The sequence below is a fragment of the Heteronotia binoei genome, chromosome 19, assembly GCF_032191835.1.
Source record: "Heteronotia binoei isolate CCM8104 ecotype False Entrance Well chromosome 19, APGP_CSIRO_Hbin_v1, whole genome shotgun sequence".
Taxonomy (NCBI): Eukaryota; Metazoa; Chordata; class Lepidosauria; order Squamata; family Gekkonidae; genus Heteronotia; species Heteronotia binoei.
Genome location: NC_083241.1, coordinates 34006488 through 34033902, shown reverse-complemented (window position 1 = coordinate 34033902; position 27415 = coordinate 34006488). Strand labels below are relative to the sequence as shown.

At 45.0% G+C, this 27415-nt stretch overlaps 1 protein-coding gene across 3 annotated transcripts; it reads left to right on the top strand.

Annotated features, from left to right (window-relative positions):
- Positions 1-13945: 13945 nt before the first annotated feature.
- Positions 13946-25548, top strand: LOC132587757 (oocyte zinc finger protein XlCOF6-like). 3 transcript variants are annotated; one of them, XM_060260118.1, is made up of 6 exons: positions 13946-14283; positions 16972-17475; positions 17787-17901; positions 18961-19037; positions 19324-19450; positions 22173-25548. In XM_060260118.1, exons 1-6 carry the CDS (start codon positions 14272-14274, stop codon positions 24050-24052), a joined length of 2715 nt encoding a protein of 904 aa, XP_060116101.1. In that variant the 5' UTR covers positions 13946-14271; the 3' UTR covers positions 24053-25548. The 3 variants fall into 3 exon arrangements, with proteins under 3 accessions (XP_060116101.1, XP_060116100.1, XP_060116102.1); XM_060260117.1 differs by having other exon boundaries at positions 13952-14283; positions 16957-17475; XM_060260119.1 differs by lacking the exons at positions 13946-14283; positions 16972-17475 and having other exon boundaries at positions 17781-17901; positions 18967-19037.
- The last annotated feature ends 1867 nt before the right edge of the window (positions 25549-27415 follow it).

Sequence of the window (27415 nt, the reverse complement as noted above, 5' to 3'; positions counted from 1 at the left end):
TAAGCATAGCCAGCTTCAAGAGGGGGTTAGATAAAAATATGGAGCAGAGGTCCATCAGAGGCTATTAGCCACAGTGTGTGTGTATGTGTGTGTGTATATATATATAATTTTTTTTGGCCACTGAGTGACACTGAGTGTTGGACTGGATGGGCCATTGGCCTGATCCAACATGGCTTCTCTTATGTTCTTATAATGCAAAGCCTCCTCCCAAAACAGCATGTTAAAAAAGACAGGCATTCTTAACACACTGTGTTTTATGGATTTTAATTTTTGTACTAGATTTTGATATTTGTAAGTAGCCAATATTTGCTGAAAATAATGGCACTAATATTATAAAAAATATACTCACTGCCCAGAGACACGGCTGATCATACCACCTTATTCTTCACATTATATGGTGTTGTTATAACTTATATCTATGCAAATGTTACCATGCCCACACAACAAACACATGAATATTATGTTCAGATCAACAAGGAGAATTAGCTTTGCATGTTTGTACAAAGCAAAGAAAACCAAGATCTTTTACCTCAAGTGGCAACAGTGAGGAGCAAGTTTTCAGTTGGAAAAGGATGGCAGAGATCTGATTTTAAAAGGGATACAAAATGAGGAACATGGCAGACGCAAAATAAGAGAGCTCTGCTAGCCTCCTTCCCCGATTGAAGCCTACCTGAAGTCACAGACTCCGATGTCAGCAAAAACGAAAGGGAAAACGGCTCGTCAAAAGAAGAAGCAGCTACATAAAAAAATAACTCCTGTCTCTGCTTACTTCTCACCAGAAAGCTCAACAAAGGTCGGTGATCTAAACTTGTGCTCTCCGCTTGAATTCAACATGGCTCCCAGCCCTGTTAACTCTCAGCCTAATATGCCAACGACCCCTTCTCAAGAGGAGGATGGTCCAATTAACCGGAAAGATCTGGATCTTTTGAGATTAGATATCCATAAGTACTTTAATGACTCTATTGTAGAACACATCAGACCCTTAAAGGAGAAGGTCGTGGAAATGTCTGAAGACCTTGCAACGACTGCTAAAATAGCAGAGCGCTCAGCAGAACTGGGTCTGGCCCTGAAAGGGGAATTTAATGCTGTTAAAGAGAAGGCAAATAAAATGCAAGACAGACTGATAATACTGGAAAATAAATGGAGAGCTTTAAATCTGAAGCTACGCGGTTTTGATGAGGGGGCGGAGGAAAAAAATGACTTATTATTATTTATTGCGGGCTGGCTTCAGGAGAAAATACCGGTGGCAGAGAATATGGCGTCGAATATAGTCAAAGTACAACGGTTGGGCCCCATGGCGTTGGCGCGTCGTAACTACTCGAGAGATATTCTGGTGCAGTTTTCAAATCCTAGAGTCAAAGACATGGTTCTACATAAAGCAAGGCAAAGGGATGGCTTAACTTTCAAGGGGAAGCAAATTTTATTTCTTTTAGACTTATCTCCCGAAACCCTTGAGAAAAGGAAGTCTCTTAAAATTATTACAAGCAAGCTCCATGCAAATAACGTCCGTTTTAGATGGAGCCCGGCTTCTGATATTCTTCTGTTCAAAAATGGCGCCCTCCACAAAGCTTGCGACGCAATATCGGGCCTAGCCTTAATGGATGCCCTTGCCTTGAAGCTCACACCGGAGGAGGAGGAAGACTTGAGAAAGCTGTTTCCACCATTAGAAAACCAGTTGTCTACAGAAGACGCTGCATAGACACTTAACAGTTTAAACATGTTGAACTAAAAGCAAAAGTTAATAAGAACTTGAATACTTATAATCTGGTGTAACAATTTAAGCATGTTGAACTAAAAACAAAATGTTGATAAGATTTTGAATACTTACATTCTGTTGTATAAAAGGTTTCTTTTATGGTTTATATGTTGGCAGTTAACTTAAACGCTAGAAAAGGAGGGGGGTTAGGAAGGTGGTTTAAAAGTAAGAGGAGGGGGGTTTACTTCCTCAATGTTCTTATCTCTCCTTGAAGTTATCAAATATGAATTATACCTGAGTATGAATTAAGCTTTTTTTTACCTCTGTTTTTAAAATCTTAAGTCTTTAAGCAAGACATCAATTTTCAAATCACTATTTATATAAAATAAGAAATTAATTAAGCTTGATAGGTAATGATGATTATTTCATGGGTAAGAATTGTATAAGCCAAGGAGATCATTATTAATTAACACACTGACTATACAACATGGGGGGGGGGAAATAGAAACAAACTTTTATTGTTGTTAATGTTCTCTTTATTACTTAAATGTGATGTGAATTGCAATATATGGTTATTAACTCCCTTTCTTAGCTATAGATCATTCAAGAATTTGTTCAACAGAATTGTTTGGACTGAATGACCACTGCACTACTCTAAATGGAAATTTAAAATGTATTGTTGATCAACTGATTAGGAGGGTTGTTGCCATGCTTGCGAATGGTACTGGTTAGAGGGAAACAGTTGGTAGTTAGTTCTATGAAAAGCTTTATTGTTACTCTTGTTAAGACATTTTTCATCTATGTTTGAGAGCTATATTTTTTTCAATAGTTATGAGCAATAATGCTATTATGCTTTTATTATCAAACTTGTGTGTAAAGCTTTAAATGGAGTCTGTAAATGCACAGCTTTGCAGGGGAAGGAGAAGGGCTGAAACATTAAGTTTGTGGGTTGTAGTAGTCGCCCTCTCGGGAAGTGTGTTAAAGTTTCTGTGCAGGGAAACCGATAGGTATTTTCCCTAGCTTCCTATTTATAAGGAAGCTCTGAAACTGTACCCATTTTAGGGTGTTAAACTAGTTGTTTAACTAAAGGTTCAACTTTGAGTAGGGGGGTGAGTAAGCTATACTTTATTATTTAATTAATCATTTTAATTTTATTTTAGTGTTTAGCTTTCTTTTCTGTCTGCTTGTTGAGTGCTTGAAAGTGTGTTTGCCCAGTCGAATCTTAACTTGCTAAATTTTCCTATAGAAACCTTTTAAATTTGAACTTTTGTTGCTAAAATGTCTAAAAATTTAAAAATTCTTACTTGGAACTGTAGGGGATTCAAAAACCCTATTAAACGTGCAAGAATTTCCAATCTTTTGGCTAAAGAACGCCCTCATGTGGTTTGTCTCCAAGAAACCCATGTAAAGAAACAAAAAGCTTCACTTTTACGTACTAGATGGTTTAATCAAATATTTCAGTCTACAGGGACTTCCAAAGCAAGAGGTGTGGCAATCCTGGTCTCCAAATCCTTGCCGTTTATTTCTCAAGAAGTTAAAATTGATATCAAAGGTCGTTTTGTCTTTGTCAAGGGCACCCTAAATGGAAACCCATTAACTCTTGCTTCTGTTTATGCTCCAAACAGTGGACAATTACAATTTTTGCATGAAACCCTCTCTCAACTGATGAAATTTAGAGAAGGAGAGATCATTATAGGAGGGGACCTCAACTATATAGTTGATCCGGGTTTGGACACATCAAGAAGAAGTAAGGTAAAATCACACATTTCTAAATTGACAGGTCTTGGTAATATTTTACAAACCTTTAATTTGGTGGACATTTGGAGGACTTTAAATCCGGGGGCGAGAGACTATACTTATTATTCACAAGTCCATCACTCCTACTCCAGAATTGACTACATTTTGACCACTCCTAATTTGCTCAAATTTGTGTTGGATGCCAACATAGGCAACAGAACCATATCTGACCACTCATGGGTAACTGGAGATTTGGCATTTCAGGAACCAGACAATAAAGGTCCGACTTGGTCCTTAAACAAATTGCTGTTATCAAAAGACAGTATCTGTGAAGATATAACCAAACAAATTCAGGAATATTTTCTTTTGAATAATGATTGCGGGGTACCTCATCACATTGTCTGGGATGCTTTTAAAGCAGTTCTCAGGGGGAAACTAATCTCAATAGCCTCAGCTTGCAATAAAAATAGAAATGAAGCTATAATGAAACAAAAAACCAAAATTACTGAATTAGAGAAAAGACATATAAAATTTGGGGGGAAAAAAACCTTAAAGAAGCTTACTTTAGAGAGAAATAAGTTGGAACTGATTGAAACTTCTGACATCCAAAAAAACCTACTTTATCTAAAGCAAAAACACATTACTAAGACTTCGAAATCACTTAGGTTACTAAAATTCAGACTTCAGCAAAAATGGGCAAACTCCATTATTCATTCAATACGCTCTTCTCAAGGCACTATACACACTAGTCCACAGGAAATCACTAAAGTCTTTAAGGATTATTATACTTCCTTATATAAATCTTCTATAGAAAGTGATTTGGACTTTAATGAATATTTGAGGAAGGCCAAATTTGATAGAAAGTTATCAAAAAATGACATTGAATTTATGGACAGGCCCATCTCAGAATCTGAAGTCTTAGCAGCATTATCTTCAATTAAAAACAACAAAGCCACAGGGAAAGACGGCTTTCCCATTGAATTCTATAAAAAATTTAGTCCCGACTTGTTGAGTCCTCTCACGAAAATTTGTAATTCGGTAATGGTAAACAGTATCCTTCCTGAATCATGGAAAGAATCTAAAATGATTGTTATACACAAGGAGGGTAAGGATAAGCAAAATCCTAAATCATATAGGCCTATTTCAATACTAAACCATGACTTCAAAATATTCTCAACAGTTTTAGCCCATAGATTAAACAGAATTATTAGCGCTTACATACACACTGATCAAGCAGGATTTATTCCTGGACGCAACATATCCGATAATATTAGGAGAACCATTAATTTAATCCATTATGGTAAATCATCTAATGCAGCTTCCTTAATTCTTTCTTTAGACGCTGAAAAAGCGTTTGATATGTTAGAAATTAAATATTTGAAATCTGTTTTGAATTATATGGGTTTTGGCCCAAATTTTCTTAATTCTATAGCAGCTATTTATGGCGCCCCCAAAACACAGATAAGCATTAATAATTTCAGATCTGACGAGATATATTTATCAAGGGGTACTCATCAGGGTTGTCCCCTTTCTCCAATTCTATTTGCTATCTCACTTGAACCTTTAGCACATATAGTGCGTCTAGATTCGGAAATTGAAGGCATAATGGTACATGGAAGCTCCCACAAGATCAGCTTATTTGCAGATGATACCGTTTTCTATTTAAGTAATCCATTAAGCTCCTTAAATAAACTAATGAAGGTCATAGCAAGTTTTAGTAAATTCTCTGGCTTCACAATAAACATAGCTAAATCGGAAATTTATCCGATTAATGTTCCTCCAGATGTCCACCAACACATTTCATCTTCTTTTCCTTTTAAATGGGTTTGCAAGACCTGGCGACATTTGGGTGTTCATATCCCTTTAACACTGTCAAAACTATTTGAAACAAATTTCAAGCAACTTTTTATAACAACAAAAAGTAATTTAATGACATGGTCTAAACTCCAACTCAATTTGTTGGAAAAAATTGATGTATTAAAAACTTTTGTTTTGCCTAAATTTCTCTTTCTGTTTCAAAACCTCCCCATACCTATCCCGCGTAAGGACATGATAGCTTGGCAAAAATGTTTATCATCATTCCTATGGAATAATAAAAAACCGAGGATTGCATATCAGACACTTTCAAAACCGGTAAACAAAGGAGGATTGGGTGCTCCAATCTTAGAAAAATATTATGTGGCGGCCCAACTTAGAAACATCTTATTATATACCAGAAAGAACTGTGAGATACCCTGGCTTCAAATTGAATCCGCAAGCATTCTTCCTTTATGTCTTAATGAATTTGTATGGAACAGTGGGATGGATAGGAAGAAAACAACACTAACCAATCCATTTCTTAGTCATACTTTGGGAATTTGGGATAAACATAGGTCACAAGTGGTTCAACCCTCCACTCCAGTAATGGCATTTCTTGGACAATCATGGTTCCCCCCTGGTATTCCTACAGAAAATTTTAGAGTTTGGAGACAACAAAAAATTCTGAGAATTTCTGATATAAGCGAAAAAGGGAAATTATTTACTTGTAGCCAACTTGAATCCAAATTCAAAATAAAGATCCCTTGGTTTGAATACCATCAACTTCATGACGCTTTAAATAAAGTTCTCCCAGTTATGTTATCAATAAACCAATTAAATACATTTGAAAAATTAATTTACAATGAAAACTCAAACATGAGAGGAACAATCTCAAAATTATATTCTTTATTAAACCAGGAGAAATGGTCTTTAGTTACATCACAACAAAATGCTTGGAGTAAAGATTGTTCTACTCCTTTACTGGAAGAACAATGGAATACAATCTGGACATCACCATTAAGTAAATCTAAGTGCATTAATTTTAAGTTACAACAATTTAAATTATCTTCACGTTGGTATTTAACCCCAATTACGTTAAGCCATACGCTGAAGAGCTCTAATTCTATCTGCTGGAAAGGCTGCGGAGAGACAGGAACCTTTATCCATTGCTGGTGGTCATGCCCGAAAATCCAACTATTCTGGATTACCTTAATAAATAAAATTGAAACCATAGTTAAAGAAACCATCCCTTGTTCTCCAGAATCTGTCCTCCTCAATTATTGGCCGAATAAAAACTTTTCTCATTTAAAATCAGAACTTATATCACTGCTGTTCTTAGCAGGAAAAATCCTTCTGGCAAAATTTTGGAAAATTCCTAGAATACCATCAATCACCCTATGGTTCCAAAAGGTTTGGGATATAGCAGTGCAAGACAAAATTGCATCTCAACTTACTTATAGCGACAATCCTAAAATGGGGGAAAATTTTGTAGAAAAATGGTTCCCATTTCTAGACTATATTAATGCTAATTCGACAAAACAAAATAAAATGCCAAAAAAATATTTGAATTTTGTATTATATTAAAGTGGGTCAGGATTGGACTGAGTAGGGTGAGAACGTGTATGAAAGATAGGAGCGTGTCAGGATTGGTCTGAGTGAGGTGAGAATGTGTAAGAAAGACTAGGAAGCTAAATAATTTTTTTTTCTTTTCTTTTCCTTTTCTTTTCCCCCCCTACTTTTTAACATGTTTCATGGATATGTTAATTTTTATGTTTTATTATGATGTAGTTGTTTGATCTTATTGTTATTGGAAAATAAAAATTTTAAGTTAAAAAAAAAAAAGGGATACAAAATTTATTCAGAGAGTTGGTACAGTAGAGTGTGTGTGTGTGTGTGTGTGTGTGCAGGGGGAAATAACCTTAAGCAAATACTAGAAGTACTAAATCAAAAACACAGACACATTCGTTATCTTATTAAATATAGCAACAAATAGCAGAACTGCTCCAAACTGGAACAAGGGATACTCTTTGGGCTAAAGGTATACATGTGGTTTGGAAAATAAGAGAGGGACAGATCAAGAGAGAAAGCAAAGACTACCTGCCGTATTCTGCAAAGAAATCCGATGGAAGAAGGAGGGATCCAATGTATGTGTTGAGAGAGGACTCTTCGGCACGCTTTCGGCCGCGTCTGGAGGGGGCGGAGCTTCAACGCTTGTATTGAAGCCTCCGCTCCCCGTCTCAGCAGTCCTCTCAGCGTGTTTGGGCTGCAGGGAGCGTGCTTGCACGCTGTTTCTGAACGGGGAGGTGATTAGGCTGGGAGGCTGGTGCGTCGGTGGATCATGGCAGCAGGAAGCAAGGAGCGTCGTGGGACGTCCAGTTCTGTGGCTCACTTTTCCCTTTGCTTCCACCATCCCCTTCTCTCATTTGACTTCAGAGGCAGAGCGGGCGACGCCACTGCGCTGCAGCCTCTTCTCCACTTCAGTGTAGATGGGCTCAAAAGCAACCGGACTCGCGGATCGCCCCCCCTTCCCCCTCCTCCCGCTTCCATTTGGGGGGGGGCGGGGGAAGGAGCTGGAAATCCAGGAGACCCCCGCCAGGGCGGGAGGATTGGGATGCCTAATTTACAGTGTTGTTTTCAGGATAAAATAGAGGGGAAAAGAACCATGTAATCCACCCTGAGCATCTTGGAGGAAGGGGGGAATAAAAATGTACTAAATAAAAATGTATTTAAACAAACATTCATTAATTGTATTGTATTTATTTTTATTTTATCAAATTTATATCCTGCCCTCCCCTAATTTGCCACCTTGGCTCAGATTTCCTTTCACTAATAGTCTCTATGATGCTTAGATCTTGATCAGTGAACTCTTATCAATTTACCAATGATCATGACTCTTTTTCTAGCAGGAGCTCCTCTGCATATTAGGCCACGCCCCCCTGATGTAGCCAATCATCCTGGAAGTTTACTGGACTGACCTTAGATCAGTCAGTTTTGTGTAGTGCTTAAGTGCGCAGACTCTTATCTGGGAGAACCAGGTTTGATTCCACACTCCTCCACTTGCACCTGCTGGAATGGTCTTGGGTCAGCCACAGCTCTTGTAGGAGTTGTTCTTGAAAGGGCAGCTTCTGTCAGAGCTCCCACCTCCCTCACAGTCAATCAATCAATCAATCAATTTTTATTTGTATCCTGCCCTCCCCGCCGAGGCAGGCTCAGGGTGGCTAACAACACAAGTCAATAATTTACATTGTACAATATTTAACAGTAGAATACAATTCAACAATTTAATTAAAACTCTATTAAAATTCTAAAAGCAATAAAATTAATTAATATGTTGGTGCTATTATACAGATGGTAAGCTTGCTCAGCAGTCTTTCTCTTGGTCAGTGAAGGCCATTCGGAAAAGGATGGTCTTGCAGGCCCTGCGGAACTGTTCAAAGTCCCGCAGGGCCCGCATATCCTCCGGAAGCTGGTTCCATAGACGTGGAGCCACAGCAGAGAATGCCCGAGTGCGGGTACTCTGTAGCTTTACCTCTTTTGGCCTGGGAATAGTCAGCAGGTTCTTCCCTGCTGACCTCAGTGCTCTCTGGGGTAAATATGGGGAGAGACGGTCCCTAAGATAGGCAGGTCCTCGGCCATATAGGGCTTTAAAGGTGATAACCAGCACTTTGTAACGAATCCGGTATATAACTGGCAGCCAGTGCAGTTCACGCAGCCCCGGCTGTATGCGCTCCCATTTTGGGAGCCCCAACAACAGTCTGGCAGCTGCGTTCTGCTTCTGCACCAGCTGCAGCTTCCAGGTTCGGCACAGAGGCAGCCCCATGTAGAGGGCATTACAGTAATCCAATCTTGAGGTGACCGTTGCATGGATCACTGTTGCCAGGCCCCGACGCTCTAGGAAGGGAGCCAGCTGCCTTGCCCGCCTCAGATGAAAGAAGGCTGACTTGGCGGTGGCTGCTATCTGGGCCTCCATTGATAATGAAGGCTCCAGTAGAACTCCCAGGCTCCTGACTCAGCACGCCGCTTTCAATGGTGCCCCGTCAAAAACCGGGAGAAATATTTCCCCCCCCCAGAGCGCCCCGACCCAAGCAAAGGACCTCTGTCTTCGCTGGATTCAGTTTCAGCCCACTCAGCCTTAACTAAGTTGCCACGGCCTGCAGTGCCAGGTCCAGGTTCTCTGGGACGCAGCCGGGCCGGCCATCCATTAGCAGATAGAGCTGGGTGTCATCTGCATACTGGTGACACCCGAGCCCATACCTCCTGGCGATCTGGGCAAGGGGGCGCATATAGATATTAAATAGCATCGGTAAGAGAACTGCTCCCTGAGGCACCCCACAATGTAGTGTGCGTCTCTGGGTGAGCTCACCCCCAATTGCCACCCTTTGTCCCCGATCCTCGAGGAAGGAGGAGAGCCATTGTAAGGCCAACCCCCTAACCCCAACATCGGCAAGGCGGCGGGTCAGTAGCCGATGGTCGACCGTGTCAAACGCGGCCGACAGGTCTAGCAGCATCAGCACCGCCGCACCGCCTCGATCCAGATGCCGCTGGAGGTCATCTGCCAAGGCGACCAGCACCGTCTCCGTCCCATGGCCCGGGCGAAAGCCGGACTGGCAAGGGTCTAGGATGGAAGCGTCATCCGGAAAACCCTGCAACTGCAGCGCCACTGCCCTCTCTATAATTTTACCTAAAAACGGTAAATTCGAGACCTGTCGGTAGTTTGCCAATTTGGCCGGGTCTGCTGTACTTTTTTTCAAGTGGGGACGGACCAAGGCCTCTTTTAAGGGCGTTGGAAAACGCCCCTCCAGGAGGTTGGAAATGGAGTTGCACGAGATGTCACTGTCACACTCATCACAGATGTGACTGGAGCTTATGTGGAAGAAAGGAAAGTTCCCCTGTGCAAGTACCAGTTGTTTCCGACTCTGGGGTGACGTTGCTTTCACAACGTTTTCACGGCAGACTTTTTACGGGGTGGTTTGCCATTGCCTTCCCCAGTCATCTCCACTTCCCCCCCCAGCAAGCTGGGGACTCATTTGACCGACCTTGGAAGTATGGCAGGCTGAGTCAACCTTGAGCCAGCTACCTGAAACCAGCTTCCGCTGGGATCGAACTCAGGTCATGAGCAGAGCTTAGGACTGCAGGACTGCAGCTTTAACACTCTGCGCCACAAGACTTGAAGGTAAAAAGAATGAGTTTTCAGAGTGTCCCTTAGCTTGCTAGCTTCACAACCAGATTTTTTCAGCCAGATGCAATATCATCTGTCTCCCAAAGCCCCTCCCCAAAGTTCCTTGGGAGCTCCACCCACCCCCACTCCGGCGTTTGATTTCCCACAGCAGCCTGCCAGATGCCACTAAAAGCAGGGGCACAGAATTCCGATAGTTCCATTACTATTTGGCCCTAGAAACTGGTTTTCAGAGCTCAGCAGCCCTAGAGAGCAGCCCAGTTTGCTGTAGTGGTTTGTTTGTTTTTTTCTATCAATAATTCTTACATGAAACATAAAATAAAAATAAGGACGGAAAGAGTAGTTTAGTGGTTAAGTGCGCGGACTCTTATCTGGGAGAAGCGGGTTTGATTCCCCACTTATCCACTTGCAGCTGATGGAATGGCCTTAGGTCAGCCATAGCTCTTGCAGGAGTTGTCCTTGAAAGGGCAGCTTCTGGGAGAGCTCTCTCAGCCCCATCTACTCACAGGTGTCTGTTGTGGGGGAAGATGATAAAGGAGATTGTAAGCCGCTCTGAGTCTCTGATTCAGAGAGAAGGGCAGGGTATAAATTTGCAATCCTTTGCTGAGTTAGCGTGAGCTAGCTCACAATTTTTTTGCCTCCATCACACATTTTTTGTCTCAGCTCAGAAAAAATGGCCCTAGAGCAAACTAACTTATGCAGTAGGAAACAACTTTAATGCCAGTAACTCACAAAATAGAATTTTCGATCACAAGACTCCACAACTTAGAGGGAACATTGGTGGAGACACCCTTTGTGCATTAGGCTGAATACATTTTGTCTTTTCTATTTTGACCCACGTTCAGTTTCTCTTACGGAAGGAAAGGGAAGTAAAAATATTTAAATTAATTGGTTGGATTGCCCTTCATGAATTTGTCTAATCTCCTTTTAGAGGCATCAGAGTTAATGGCCATGAAGTGCTGCAAAATAATTCTGTGTTGTGTGAAGAAGTCTTTGACCTTTTTTCCTGATCTGAACTCTCTACCAAAAAAAATTCATAGTGTGCCACCCTAATCACATCCAGGCACAACAAGTCCTTACCACAGGAGAGGGCATCTCGGGCATGCTTCACAGCTTCCACCTTCCGCCCGTCCTCAGAAGGAGCTCCTTTTGCCTCAGGAATTGTAGCTTCTATCTTCACAGGTGGGCCCAACATCTGAAACAGAAGCGACAGAGAGGGGTAAGAGATGAAATGGAAGAGACCAAGCAATGGGTCCTGCCACACTCCCAGACTCTGAACCCTTCTATCAGCAGACCTGGTGAATTATCTGAAGAGAAAAAAAAATTCTCTAGTAGAAGAGGCTCCTAAAGGAGGCTGTTAAATCTCCCATTTGGACAAATGTCTGGCAGGGAAACTTTAGGATAAGGCCAGATATCGTTACTTCAACGTGACATACCTGGAAGGAATCCCCTCACCTGTTCTGCTTGCCTCTTTTCCTCTGCCTGACTCAGGAGGAAACCTTCCGCCAAGGCCACCACCTGGGAACTGCTCTCTGGCCCACATCCTCTGACCCAGCACTGCATTTCCTGGGGCAGGAGAGTCAGGAACTGCTCCAGGATCACCAGGTCCAGGATCTCCTTCTTGCTGTGCCTCTCTGGCTTCAGCCACTGGTTGCAAAGTCCATGGAGCTGGCTGCAAATCTCTCGGGTCCCATCAGCCTCATGGTAGCGGAACAGCCGGAAGCGTTGGCTATTGACATCTGAGGTTATGGTGTATTGAGTCAGGATCTCTGGCCCAGCTCTTTGCCAGATTTCAATGCTACTCCGTTTGGATGGGATGGAGGCTTTTGCTTGCTGTCTTGCCAATCCCAGGTCCTCCTGGGTCCTCTTCTTCCATCTCCTGCCCCACTCTTGGGTCACCTCAGACTGGGAAAAGATGCCTTTTTCACTTGGCTATGAAGAGGGGCTTCTCCCTGGGGGGGAATAGAGAGAGAGAGACAGCAACATGTAAAAAGGAAAATTAAAAAGAATGGAAACGCACCCATGGACATCACAGACCTTCATATGCTCAGGAGACAAGTTAGAATTTCCCTCATGGATCAAAATAAGAGTGCTTCTTGTGGTCTGTAGAACAATTTAATATCATTTTGCCATATTACATATCAAGCTATTTTAGGTAGGCCTCTCTGGTCCTTAGGGAAAGTTTAGTATCCCTATTGGGCTCTTTATAGATGTTACTATACCAGTCCATGGCCTGTTAGCAACCAGGCCAAGGAACAAGGCAGAGGCGCCGCGCTGCCCCTTTCGCCTGCCTGGGACCCAGGTGGATGAAAGAGCCAGCGTGGCCTCACTCCAAAGCACCGCCTCTTTTATCCGCTCAGGTCCCAGGTGGGCCGAAGGGGCAGCGTGGCAAGGACCGTCACCTACTCCTCATTTAAAGATCCCCCATTGGGGGCAGGGAGGCAGCGTGGGGTGGCAAAACCCCCAGCACTCCGCCCACACACTGGTCCGTGGAAAAAATTGTCTTCCACAAAACTGGTTCCTGGTGCCAAAAAGGTTGGGAACCACTGATCAAAGGGACACAGATCCGCTTGTTGTTTCTTTGGAGATTAAAATGACTAGCAACAGAACATCCGTTCTGTTCATTTAACTTTTTTTGTACTGAAAAACACTGATTATCTCCTCCACTCCCAAAAAATTCTGATTCCATCACGGTGCAAAATTGGTGCCTCAGAGGGTTGTCATCCTCCAGGTGGACCTGAAGTTCTCCCAGAATTTCAACTGACCTTCTGCCAACAGAGATCAGTTCCTCTGAAGGAAATGACTGTGTGTTGGGCGGGAAGGGGGCTCTCGGACCTTGTTCCCATCTGAGGTCCTCCCGTCCCCAAACCTGGCCTTTCCCAGAATGCAATTCCCCCTCCCCCCAAAAATCCAGGAATTCGTCTTTCCACAGTTGTCAACTAGGTTGAGAATAATCCCTGCCTCCTTCCCTTCCAAGATCTCAAATCTTATCATGCAATCAATGCCTTACTCCAGGGGTGGCCAACAGTAGCTCTCCAGATGTTTTTTGCCTACAGTTCCCATCAGCCCTAGCCAGCATGGCCAATGGCTGGGGCTGGTGGGAGTTGTAGGCAAAACACATCTGGAGAGCTACCGCTGGCCACCCCTGCCTTACTCCATGTCAATCTTCCTGGGATCCGGCTGCAGGGCTTCTTCCAGCTGTTGCACATCTGCAGCTCCTCCTGCTCTCTCTTCCTATTTAGAAGCAAACCCCTCTCCCCCTCCCCAAGGAAAATTTCCTCCGTTCCACCGCCCCCCCCCGCTCGCTTGGCCTCTCTAGCGAGCGGCTCTGTGGGTTTAACCCTTGCAGCGCTGCAGGCAAAGGAAGAACTTGTTCTGTCCTCTACGAGGAGCCAGGCTAGTGTAAGTTATGCCTTCTGCCGCTCAATGGGGCTCCTCTGGAGTAACTCTGCACGGGGTTGCACTCCCAGAATATCCCGGCTTGCTCAGCGGTCTCAGAAAAAGGGCGCTCCTAGGATAAGGAGGTGGGACCCAGCTTCAGCCTCCCTTTTCCTGAAACGGCTGAATAGCTCGGTAAATGCTCTGGGAGCGCAATGAAGCGCGGAGTTACTCCAGAGGAGCTCCATTGAGCAGCAGAAGGCGTGGCTGACATCAGCCTGACTTGAAGCTCCGCGTGTCTTTCCTTTGTCTGCAGTACTGCAAGGGTTAAACCCAGAAAGCCGTTTGCTAGAGAGGCCGAGCAAGGAGAGGGGGCGGAGGAAAGGAAAAGCTGGGGGAGGGGGTCGCTTCTGAGTGGGGAAAGAGAACAGGAAAGGCTGCAGATGTGCAACCGCTGGAAGAAGCCGTGCAGCCGGACCCCAAGAAGATGGACTTGGAAGTAAGGGATTGCATGAATAAGCTATGAGATCTTGCAAGGGAGGCGGGGATCATTCCCCGCCGTGGTTTTCCTTGGGTTTGCAACTCTCGGATAGCAAATTCCTGGATTTTCTTGGGGGTGGATTCTGGGAAAGGGCCGGATTGGGGGACGCGAGGACCTCAGATGGGATCAAAGTCTTAGAGCCGTCGTCACCAACTGATCCCTGTTAGCCGCAGGTTGGCTGTAATTCCGGGAGAAGTTCAGGCCCCACCTGGAGGTTGACAACCCTCTTAGGCAGCAGTTTTCAACCCCTCTGGAAGCAGAGTTTGTTTTTTGCGGGGGAGGGGGGAATAATCACTGCCTTTCATTACAAGGAAGAGCCCAGTGGCGCAGAGTGTAAAAGCTGCGGCACTGCAGTCCTAAGCTCTGCTCACGACCTGAGTTCGATCCCCGGCGGAAGCTGGGTTTTCAGGTAGCCGGCTCCAGGTTGACTCAGCCTTCCATCCTTCCGAGGTCGGTCAAATGAGTCCCCAGCTTGTTGGGGGGAAAGTGTAGATGACTGGGGAAGGCAATGACAAACCATCCTGTAAAAAGCCTGCCGTGAAAACGTTGTGAAAGCAACGTCACCCCAGAGTGGAAAACGACTGGGGCTTGTACAGGGGACCTTTCCTTTCATTACAAGCAAGGTCAAATGAACAAAACGGATGTTCAGTTGCTGGTCGTTTTAATCTCCAAACACAAAGCTGGTCTTTTCCCCTTAGATGAGTAAGAAAGGGCTTTGGGGGGGGGGGGAGAATTCCTGCCTGTCTTGAAATCAGCCATCCCAAGACTCTGATGTCCTTCCACTCTAGGGATGGAGCTGACAGCTGGTGTCTTAGGCCTGCCCAGCAGAGGAGAGGAACATTTTAAAAAAGATGCAGAGAGGGATGCCAGCAAAAATCTTGGAAACACAAACAGCCCCCTCCCCAGCAGAAGATGACTCCCCCCGCCCTGCCAGGCAGAGAGGAGCAGAGCATACTGACATGGCCACACACCCTGGTACCAGCCTCTCACAGACACAAGGCCCGGAGGAATAAATGGGGCTCCGGCATACATCACTTTGAGGGTGGTGTTGTGAGCAACGCAAACACACCGTGAAGCACCGGGGAGGTCAATTCAAGTACCAAAACGCAGTTTAAAAACAGGTTTTGCAAAGTGGACATACACAGAAAGAATGCCCCCTCTCCCCTCCCTTCACAGCACACTTGGCAGAGGCATCCGTAACACAATGCAAATTCACCCTCCTGCACTGGGGTTGGGGTGGAAGGGAGAGCATCGTTTTTCCAGGTGAGAGAGGTACAGCCCTCCCTCTTCCCCAAGGCAACACGACAGGGAGAAACACACAGGCACAGGAGGTGTGGGTTCATACAAAGCTTACATTTTGGTAGTTAAGAGACTCAGGACAGAAGCACCAGATGGGATCAAATAAAATGAATCGTTCATGCTCATTGGCCAGCCAGAATGCCAAGCATTTTGGATGGTTCCCCTTCCCGTTCCAACAACCATCTCCAGCAGGGCACCAGTGCGATGCACAGTAGCCATTCAAAGCTGTTCAAGGACTGGGCGTAGGTTTGTTCCCACAACAAATATCAAGCCAGTCCAAAGGTGTGGCTCAGCCAACAGTGTTCTTCTCTGGCCACTTGACCACCTTAAAGAAGCAAAGCTGGACCGGTGATCGATAATATCCAGTTTTGGGTAGCCGTAGTCTCCAGCTTGCATAAATCTCAGAGTAATGTTCTCATGCCTGAAATACATTCCAAAAGGGGGGGGGGGGGAATATATTCTAGCTGTCTAGCGCCTTCCTTTGAATTGAAATATGAACCTTCTATTCCTAGGCTCAGCGTCCTGTTCCCACATCAGGCTGGGCTCTAGAAAATGTCCTTTCTGTCAGAGTGAGTTCAGATATGAGACCAGGAGAAAATTGTGATTCCTCTGTGGATGAAAGACTTGTGATTTTCTGCATCCCTTCTTCAAGTGGTTAAAAAGCTCCAAGGGATACTATTTCTCAGGGTTGGTTCTCCTAGGAAAGAAAAAGCCTTGGAGCATTCTGTTGTCTTGTTATTATTTGTTTTAATGAGAAATATACTTGCAGAACTAAGCACAGGTGGAAGCCAGAAGAATTCCCACAAGAGTAGGAGGTCTGCTACCTCACAACAGATACTCAAAGGGGGAGCGTTTCTGGGCCCCAAAATTCTTGAGGCAAGTCTCAGCCGAAGCCTCTCCGCCTTTCTCTCCCAACTCCGAGCTCAGCTGCTCATTCATCCCACAGAAACATTCCTGTCCCTTCCCCTCAGCTGGGTGCTCAGACAGAGCTCTTGCCTGACACTTCAGTCCTGCTTAAGGGAAACATACAATGGTTAAGGGGTCTCCAGCCCCTCTCGTCCTTTGGGGCTCCATTTTACCTTAAGAATTAGCCCCTAGGAGAGACTGAACCAATGTAATGAGAGGCTAAGCTTCTAACATCCTTAAAGAGTCCAACAGAATTACTCAATTTCCCCTTTGAAACAAAGAGGTTTATCTAAAAATAACTTATTCTGCAGTACGGCAAAATGATATTAAACAGTTCTACAAACCTGAAGACAGGTGAGGTTTTGATGTTCAGTGGTGCGTTGCCATTCTTTTTTATTTTCCTTCTGATATGTTGCTGTCTGTCAGTCTCTCTCCTGCCAGGGAGAAGTCTCTCTTCATAGCCAAGTGAATGCAGGCATCTTTTCACAGTCTGAGGTGATCCTAGAGAAGGGGAAGGAGATAAAAGAAGAGGGCCCAGGAGGAGGACCTGGGACTGGCGAGGCAGCAAGCAAAGACCCCCATCCCATCCAAACTGGGAATGGCATTGAATTCTGGGAAAGAGCTGGGCCAGAGATCCTGGCTCAGGACACCATAACCTCAGATGTCAATTGCCAACACTTCCGGCTGTTCCGCTACCATGAGGCTGATGGGCCCCGAGAGGTTTGCAGCCAGCTCCATGGACTTTGCAACCAGTGGCTGAAACCGGGGGAGCACAGCAAGAAGCAGATGGTGGACCTGGTGATCCTGGAGCAGTTCCTGACTCTCCTGCCCCAAGAAATGCAGAGCTGGGTCAGAGGATGTGGGCCGGAGACCAGTTCCCAGGCGGTGGCCTTGGCGGAAGGTTTCCTCCTGAGTCAGGCAGAGGAGAAGAGGCAGGCTGAACAGGTGAGGGGATTTCCTCTAGGCATATAAAATTCAAGCAAGGATAGCTGGCCTCATCCTAAAGTTTCCCTGCCAGACATTTGTCCAAATGGGAGATTGAACAGCCTCCTTCAGCAGCCTCTTCTACTAGAGAATTCTTCTCCCTCCAGATAACTCACCAGGTCTGCTGACAGAAGGGTGCAGAGTCTGGGAGTGGGGCAGGACCCATTGCTTGGTCTCTTCCATTCCATCTCTCCCCTCTTTCCCCTGCTACTGTTTCAGATATTGGTCTCTTCCATTCCATCTCTTACTCCTCTCCCTCACTGCTGTTTCAGATGTTGGGACCATCTGTGAAGACAGAAGCTATAATCCCTGAAGTGGAAGCAGCTCCTTCTGAGGAAGGGCAGAGGGCGCAGGCCATGGAGCATGCCCAAGATAGCCTCTCTTGTGGTAAGGACTCGTCGTGCCTGGATACGATCGGGGCACACTTTGAATTTGATTGGTAGACCGTTCAGGTCAGGGGGGGAAATCACATACTTCTTCACACAACACAGAGTTAATTTGGAGCACTCAATGGTCACTAACTCAGTCATTCAGTATTTATTACAGTCAAAGACCAGCATAAGTTCAAAACATCTCTTAAGGCCAGGCCTCGGATTCAGCAGCAGCTCACAGGAGTGCAGCTCCTGAACCTTTCTGAGCACCCGCCTCCTCCCCACCTTGTCCATTGAATAGTAGGTGCAACTGCATAACAATCCCTGGATGAGCTCCACCACCTCTTTTTCTGCAAAGAGACCCCTGCTTAAGGCCATCTTACATTCATAAAATTCAGTATACTAGAAATCTATTCTGATAAATCCAGACACAATGGCCACTAACTGTGATACTTCTAAAAAGAGACTAGACAGATGCACGAAGCACCGTTCCTCCCCTTAATTGAAATATTTATACATTCTATGAGAGGAATTCAAGGTGGCTCAAAAGAGAAAAGGTAGAAAAACCTTAGCAGAGCTGTTCAGCCTCTGAATTAAGGGGGCCTTCCCCATCTTGGGCAGCAAAACCCAGTTTCTAGGGCCCAATAATAATGGGGAAAATTGGCTTCTTGGGTGCCATGTTGGTGTTGCTTCCAACTGGGAACCCTGCTTGTGAAGGTAGCATGCCAGCAGACACTCTGAAAACTCATTCATATTACCCCCGAGTCTCCAAATGCACTCAAGTCATGTCTGGGCCAAATGGGATGCTGATGTCTAATGTGACATCATTTCTGCCTCCCTCTTTCCTTTCCCCCAGGCCAGACACAAGTCTCAGAGAAGTCTGAAATCTTTTGGTAGCATTTATAACCCCTGAGGCTCATAGCTATCCAGTGCTTCTCTTCTGCTTCTCCCAGTATTTGTTAAAAAGTATTACAAAATTTATTGAGGGCACATGAGAAGGTTTCATAACTTGGGGAGGGGGTGCATGAAGCAGGAAACAAACAACCAGGCACTTTTCTGTCCTCCTTTGTCTCAGCCACAGGCAGTGAAGAGATGCTGTTGAGCTATCATCTTTTCAGAGGTGTGGGAATGGCTGCTGCCCCTCCAATCCAGGTAGGAGAGATGAGATAATAATAATAATAATACCTTTTATTTATATCCCGCCCTCCCCGCCGAGGCAGGCTCAGGGCGGCTAACAACAACAGATGAGCAGGGGACAGCCTGGGTCCCTCCTCCTTTCTCAGGGGGGCTTTTGCTTCTGCAGTTTCTACAAGGTGTCTGGGCGAGACGTCTTTTGGATGTGCCATTCCCTCTACCCACACCAAACCATGCATCCTGTACCTTCCCAGACTACTCCCAGGGTGCAATCTCTGAGGAGGGAATCTGCTTTTTCTTTCAGGGTCCCTTTTCCTTTCAGGAGGTGTCCGTCTATTTCACGGAGGCAGAATGGGCCCTGCTGGATCCGGGACAAAGAGCTCTGTACAGGGAAGTCATGCTGGAGAACTATGGGAATGTGGCTTTTCTAGGTAAGGAGCTTTTACAGGTGCCAAAGGCTGGAATCGCTGCCGTTGTGGTGAGGCGTGAATCAGGATATTGAATAGCAATACACCATCTTGCGGCCTGTCCCACTACTTGGGAAGGGGCTGTGGCTGACTGGCAGAGCATCTGCTTGGCATGCAGAAGGTCCCCGGTTCAATCCCCAGCATCTCCACTCAAAAGAATCAGGTAAGAGGTGATGTGAAAGACCTCTGCCTGAGACCCTGGAGAGCTGCTGCCAGTCTGAGTAGACAGTACTGACTTCAGAGGACCAAGGGTCTGTTTCAGTATAAGGCAACTTCATCTGTTCATGTGTGTGTAGTTACTGAGGGGTAACTGAGGGCAGTGTTGTGCCCATTATCCAACCCAGAGATGGTGTCATGACCTGAATCAAAGGGGATGAGAGGCCCTCAGAAAGAGTTAGGAAGGGGCTAGATCCTCATTTCTCTGTTTCCAACCTTTACAACACACCCTTCTCCATGATTGGGATTACAAACGGCTTTTTTTGTAGCAGGGACTCCTTTGCATATTAGGCCACACCCTCCCTGATGTAGCCAATCCCCCTGGAGCTTACAGTAGGCCCTGTAAGAAGAGCCCAGTAAGCTCCAGCAGGATTGGCTACATCAGGGGTGTGTGGCTTAATATACAACGGAGTTCCTGCTACCAAAAAAAAGTCCTGATTACAAACATTTCTAGAGGCTGTCAGTACTCTCCTAATCCCCCCTCCCTCCTAGTTACACAACTGGATACAGATTCTCAGGAGTCCGTCCCTGGAAAAGATAAGGATGTTAGCTGCAGGGAGACTCAAATCACACACTCCTGAAGGTTGGACCACGGCACTTCATAATCATGTTAGCCCTTGGGGGAAGTGGGGTGCTTTGGTCATAGATCCATTCCATTTCAACTGGTTGGGATTGTGGGCTTTAATGTTGACAATACTTCCAGAAGAATTTTTACTCTTCAGTTCCTTTCCTTCCCTATGTAAGAATGATCCCTTTCTCTCTGCATTGACCTGGAGAATCCAGGCTAGCCCAGTCTCATCCGATTTCAGAAGCTAAGCAGGGTTGATCCTGGCTAGCACTTGGAAAGGTGACCTCCAAGGGACACCAGGGCTGTGATGCAGAGGCAGGCAATGGCAAAACCACTTTTGAATTGTCTCTTGCTTAAAAAACAAAACAAAAACAAGTCTAGCTGACCACCGAGTGGTGCCTAATGCTAAAGAGCTGGAACTTCTGGCTGCCAGACAATATTAGGCTAAATTCCACCGCAGCAAGAGTCTTCTCGGTGGCAGCCCCAAGAATCTGGAACTCTCCCAGAAGCCATCAGGGCCCTGCGGGACTTATCGCAGTTCCACAGGGCCTGCAAGACTGAATTGTTTCGGATGGCATATGACATTTAAATGAGAGAGGGCTGCCACCTGACCTGGATCGATCTCGCGTTAGTACCAACTGCCTAGGATCTGACCACTTTGGAGAAAGTAAAATGTTATATGATCCTGCCTGAATAGATGAAGTAGCACCGTTGTGATTTTATCTGATTGTTTTATTGTTTTAACATTGTTTATCTTATGTTGTTAGTTGCCTTGAGTCTTCGTAGAATGGGTGGGATATAAATCTAACATATATATATATATATATATATATATATATATATATATATATATATATATATATATATATATATAAAGAGCCCCGTGGTGCAGAGTGGTAAAGCTGCAGTACTGCAGTCGGAGCCCTCTGCTCACGACTTGAGTTCAATCTCAGCGGAAGCTGGTTCAGGTAGCCGGCTCCAGGTTGACTCAGCCTTCCATCCTTCTGAGATCGGTCAAATGAGTACCCAGCTTGCTGGGGGGAAAGTGTAGATGACTGGGGAAGGCAATAGCAAACCACCCCATAAAAAGTCTGCCGTGAAAACGTTGTGAAAGCAACGTCACCCCAGAGTCGAAAACGACTGGTGCTTGCACAGGGGACTACCTTTACCTTTATATATATATAAATGGATTGCCTGGCTATACTACACACTGCAGTATGATTAATAAATAAATACTTCATCTCTCTTTCTCCCTCTGCAAATGAACCGAGAAGTATAAGAGAGACTATGATAGATAGACCAGGGGTGGCCAATGGTAGCTCTCCAGATGTTTTTTGCCTACAACTCCCATCAGCCCCAGCCAGCGTGGCCAATGGCTGGGGCTGATGGGAGTTGTAGGCAAAAAACATCTGGAGAGCTACCGTTGGCCACCCCTGAGATAGACAATGGCTTTGCATCCAAAGAAAAACTGGAGAGTTCCTCAAGAGGATCGCAAGAGCATATTTCCTTCACAGTTGAGCTGGCTGAGAGTGAGTACCTTTCATGGTCATGTCAAGAGAACAGGCAAGGAATATCCATGGGGGGAATTCTGATTCACTTTTGAGCAACATTTGGTTTGGTACAATCATACAGCCCATTAGGTAAGGAGGGAGGGATGCCTTCTGGGGGCCTGAAATCTGGAGGCTCAGAAAGTCCTTTAAGGCAAGAGCTCAGCTGTGTCTCTTGAGGGAGTGAGATATCCTTAAATACTAGGCATTCTGGGGAAAGATGGAGGGGTGGTTAAGATCAGCCAAGCTGTATGATGCTAGAGGGTCGTCAGTCCTTTTTTACTGCAGTCACATAGATGCCTTTGGACCTTACCAGCCCTTCCAGGTGCTAACAGGATCTCTCTGTTTATTCCAGCAGAGGATGTTCAAAGGAAGGAGGAGGGTGAGGAACTTCATCAGCAAATGGCAGACAGAGTTAAAAATGAAGACTTGAAAGAAAACATCAGGAATCGAGACCGAGCAAAGAGAAAGACAGGCAGCCATGCGGTTGAGAAGCGAGATGGAAGAAAGCATAATATACATATTTCAAAGCACAGGATAATGAAGGGAAGTAAATCCATACCTTGTAGAACGTACTTCAGAAAGAGACCACAGCTCCCCTTTCACCAAAGAACGCACCCAGGGGAGAAACCTTACGAATGCTCAGAGTGTGGAAAGAGATTCAGTCATAGTAGCACTCTTCAACTGCACCAAAATACCCACACAGATGAGAAGCCTTTTGAATGTTTAGAGTGCGGAAAGGGATTCAGTCATAGTAGTGCTCTTCAACTGCACCAAAATACCCATACAGAGAAGCTTTTTGAATGTTCAGAGTGTGGAAAGAAATTCAGTCATAGTAGCACTCTTCAACTGCACCGAAATACCCATACAGAGGAGAAGCCTTTTGAATGTTTAGAGTGTGGAAAGAGATTCAGTCATAGTAGCACTCTTCAACTGCACCAAAATACTCATATAGATGAGAAGCCTTTTGAGTGTTTAGAGGATGGCAAGAGATTCAGTCATAGTGGCACTCTTCAACAGTACCAAAGTACCCATACAGATGAGAAGCCTTTTGAATGTTCAGAGTGTGGAAAGAGATTCAGTCATAGTAGCCATCTAGAACACCATCAGAGAGCCCACACAGGGGAAAAACCTTTTGAATGCTCAGAGTGTGGAAAGAGATTCAGTCAGAGTGGCACCCTTCAATGCCACCAAAGAACCCATACAGGGGAGAAACCTTTTGAATGCTCAGAGTGTGGAAAGAGATTCAGTCAGAGAGGTCATCTCCAGCAACATCAGAGAAGCCACACTGGGGAGAAACCTTTTGAATGTTCAGAATGTGGGAAAAGATTCAGTCAGAGTTACCATCTTCAACAGCATCAGAGAATCCACACAGGTGAGAAACCTTTTGAATGCTCAGAGTGTGGAAAGAGATTCGGTCAGAGGGGCCATTTGCAGCAGCATCAGAGAAGCCACACTGGGGAGAAACCTTTTGAATGTTCAGAATGTGGAAAGAGATTCAGTCAGAGTTACCATCTTCAGCAGCATCAGAAAACCCACACTGACGAGAATCCTTTTGAATGTTCAGAGTGTGGAAAGAGATTCAGGTTTAGTAGCGCTCTTCAAATACATCAGAGAACTCACACAGGAGAGAAACCTTTTGAATGCCCTCTGTGTGGAAAGCGATTCAGTGAGAGGGGGTCTCTTCAAAAGCATCAGAGAACTCACACAGGGGAGAAACCTTTTGAATGTTCACTGTGTGGAAAGAAATTCAGCTTTAATGGTGATCTTCGACAGCATCAGGGAACCCACACAGGGGAAAAACCTTTTGAATGCTCAGAGTGTGGAAAGAGATTTAGGTTAAGTAGCCATCTTCGACAGCATCAGAGAACTCACACAGGGGAGAAACCTTTTGAATGCTTGGAGTGTGGAAAGAGATTCCGTCAGAGTTTCAATCTTCAGAAGCACCAAATAACCCACACAGGGGAGAAACCTTTTGAATGTTCAGAGTGTGGAAAGAGATTCAGGTTTAATGGCCATCTTCAGCAGCATCAGAGAACTCACACTGGGGTGAAACCTTTTGAATGTTCAGTGTGTGAAAAGAGATTTAGTGAGAGGGGGACTCTTCAAAAGCATCAGAGAATCCACACAGGAGAGAAACCTTTTGAATGTTCAGTGTGTGAAAAGAAATTCAGTGAAAGGAGGACTCTTCAAAAGCATCAGAGAATCCACACAGGAGAGAAACCTTTTGAATGATCAGCATGTGGAGTGAGATCCAATCAGAGAGTCTGTCTACAGCAGCATCAGACAACTCACTCGGGAGAAACCTTTTGAATGCTCAAGAGTGTGGAAAAAGATTCGGTTCAAGGTGGAATCTTCAACACGCAGCCGAGAAACCTGTCATGGACCAGTTAAGTTCAGCAGAGCAGAGAGACGCTGAGGACTCCTCTGAGGAAGAGGATGTCTGTATACCTGAACCAAACCTACTGCCCTTACCAAAGTTACCATAAAAGGAGACAGCCTCTAAGGGTCCAGCTATAGATCATCAGCCACAAAACAGCATACTGTCCCCTCAGCTTCCCAGCCCTAGGCTGGCAGCAGAGAGCCAGTTTACTTCCCTCATCACCAGAGTCTCAGGAAGATTAGGAGAGAATTTCAAATCAGATAGTGTAGTGCCCATCCACAGCACCAATCCAAAACCAATAGTCAGGATGAGTGCTTACAGGAGCAGGATTGAGGCAACCAGCAGGTGTACATTACAATACAGGTGATTTAGCAGTGTGGGGCTTTATAGTAATAGACAAGGGAGTAGCTGTGTGGAAGCAACTAGCTACTAACGTTGCTTCCTGTTTCTAGATTGAGCTTTTCATGTATAACCTTGGCCTGTACCTTAGAAACCTTGTTCTTGGATTTATCTTTGGACTGGAAGCTGAGAATGTTGTCTAACTGGTGCCAGAACCTTGGAACTGTATTTTAATCTATTCTGGCATCTGGAGAATACCTCTGTGTGTTTACTATGCATCTGCAATCAGGACAAAACCCTTTGTATGCTCAGTGTGTGAAAGATATTCAGAGCAGCAGTCTTCACAGCACTGAAGTACATGCACAGGGGAGAAACCTTTCGAATGTTCAAAGTGAGAAGAGGGATCTTCAATAGCATCAAAGAATCCACACATGGAAGGATTGTTTTGAATGCTCAGAGTGTTTGAATGCTTCCCATATGTTCTTATGTTCCTGCTCTGACCCCCGCCAGCCCCCCCGCCCAGCTCCATGAGCCGGAAATGACCTGGACCCCAGACTTAATCTGACTCCTCCTTGGAGATTGTGCCTTTATGCAGCAGGCTGTGAAATTTCATCTCACTACTTTAATTTGAAAAGGTTGCCATTAGGGTTCCCAATAGGCCTGAAGGGGGGGAAATCCTGCCTCTTTCCCTGAGACTTATAGAAATGGGCATCTGAAGAGATAAATAACATCCCATAATGCCTCTCTTAAAGGAAGAGAATGCTTTTTTACACCAGGCAATTGGATACCCTAGATTAAATATTTCTTTATGAATCAAGAGAAACAACGCAGCTAGGGAAGAATCATAGCTCATTAAAGAGGTTATTATTGGTATCACATAAATCAGATTTTGGGTTTTCTGGGCTTAGTTCTTATGAGTTGGGCTTCATTAAATGTGTCAAAGGCAAGTGTGGCATGTCTTTTTTTTCAACTGTGTACCAAGTTGTAAATAAATCCTCTTGCAAATGCTGAAGACTCATGCCTGGAGCCATGACTGACGCTCATGAATGAACCCGACCCGGTTTGCCCCCATTCACGATGTGGGTCAATTAAGTTCAAGAGCCATAGTGTTGGGTTAGATCTCGGTGGATCTGGGTTCAAATACACAATAGGCTTGGACAGTCTTTGGATTCCCTTTAGCCTGCCACATTTATAGACGAACAGACCTTGCAAGATATTTATAAGGTGTAGAGATTTTTTTTGTGGGGGATGCCTTCTTTGAAGAGATGTGTTTGATAAGTGTGGAAATCACAGGACTTCTGTAATTAGGTATTTATTCCCAAGTGGGAACCAGCAAGGACTTGTGGGATATATCTCATTTCCCTCTTCCCCACCGTATAATTATTTCCCTTGCCTGAAAGACCCCATAGTGTTTCCTCTTTCCTCATGCTTCTTTCTCTCCTTCCCACCCCACAAGACCACCTGTAGTTTTCTGTCCCTCTGTCTTCAGCTTTTCCCCTTCCAGCATCCTCTAACCAGGAAAACTACAGCCCAGTTCTGTGATGTCAACCACTGGGCCAGGCCAACCTGGATCATACGGAGCCCTCAAGGACTTGGTGGGGGCACCTCAGTTTTAATAATAATAAACTTTTCCCTATGTTCTTGATACTATGTCTTCTTTCCCTCCTAATGACAACCTCCATATCCTCTCCCCTTTCCTTGCCTCATTCTCTCCTTCTCAGCCATTCACTAACCTACCTTGTATCTGCTCTCATCTTCGGCAATGTTTATCACTTATTTTATTTATACCCTGGCTTTCTTCACAGTGGGGACCAACGGAACTTGCACCATTTGAAGAAGAAGAAGAATTGTAGATTTATACCCCGCCCTTCTCTCTGAATCAGAGACTCAGAGCGGCTCACAATCTCCTTTATCTTCCTCCCCCACAACAGACACCCTGTGAGGTGGGTGGGGCTGAGAGGGCTCTTACAGCAGCTGTCCTTTCAAGGGCAACTCGTACAAGAGGTATGGCTGACCCAGCAGCTGCAAGTGGAGGAGTCGGGGAATCAAACCCAGTTTTCCCAGATAAGAGTCCGCACACTTAACTGCTACACCAAACTGGTTCTCTGCTCCTTTTTATGTTCTCACAAGAGCCCTGTGAAGTAGGTTATGCTGAAGGGATGTGACTGGCCCCAAAATCACCCAGGGAGCTTCTACAGCAAGATGGGGATTCAAACCAGAGTGAGACCATCCTCTGAAGCTCTAACCAGTAACCCAAACTGGCTTTCATAGAGTGGCTGCTGTTGAACAGGATCCAACAGCCAGTCCTAGGCGAGTCATACAGGTCAGGGGGTTTGAGGTCACCCAGGGGTGCCGGCTTCCATTTGGGACCTGGAGCTTTCTCAGAATCACAACTGAACTCTAGCCAGCAGAGACCAGTTCCCCTGGAGAAAACGGCTGCTTTTGAAAGTTTATGTTGTAGCAGTATGATTCCTAAATTGCTCTCTCTGGGCTTTTGGAGACTGGCTAAGAGCAAACAAACTGCAACTAATGCCTGAAAAAGACAGGGGATAATGTCGGATGGGAAGGTGGAGATATTGAATGACATCATTTCCCCTGCTTTTCATGGATTTTGGCTGACCCTACCTGACAGTTAAGAGTTTTGGGGTTATATCCTACCCAATAGTATTGCTGTAAAAGCTAGTTAACACCTCTGCAAATGTTGCTTTCTCTCAATTCAGCTAAGCTCACAAAATGGCCCCTTACCTTGAGAAGGCTGATCTGGCCACCTGGATCCATGCCACAGTGACATCCAGACTAGGCTATAATAATGCACTTTCCATTGGTCTTTCCTCAAAATCAGTTCAGAACCTCCTGTTGGTACAGAATGCCGTGGC

Bases quoted from the DNA above. Each gene is read 5' to 3' on its own strand.
- LOC132587757 (XM_060260117.1), top strand. The intron at 17,476-17,786 runs GTGAGGGGATTT...CTGCTGTTTCAG, and splicing joins AGAAGAGGCAGGCTGAACAG to ATGTTGGGACCATCTGTGAA. The intron at 17,902-18,960 runs GTAAGGACTCGT...CCTTTGTCTCAG, and splicing joins CCAAGATAGCCTCTCTTGTG to CCACAGGCAGTGAAGAGATG.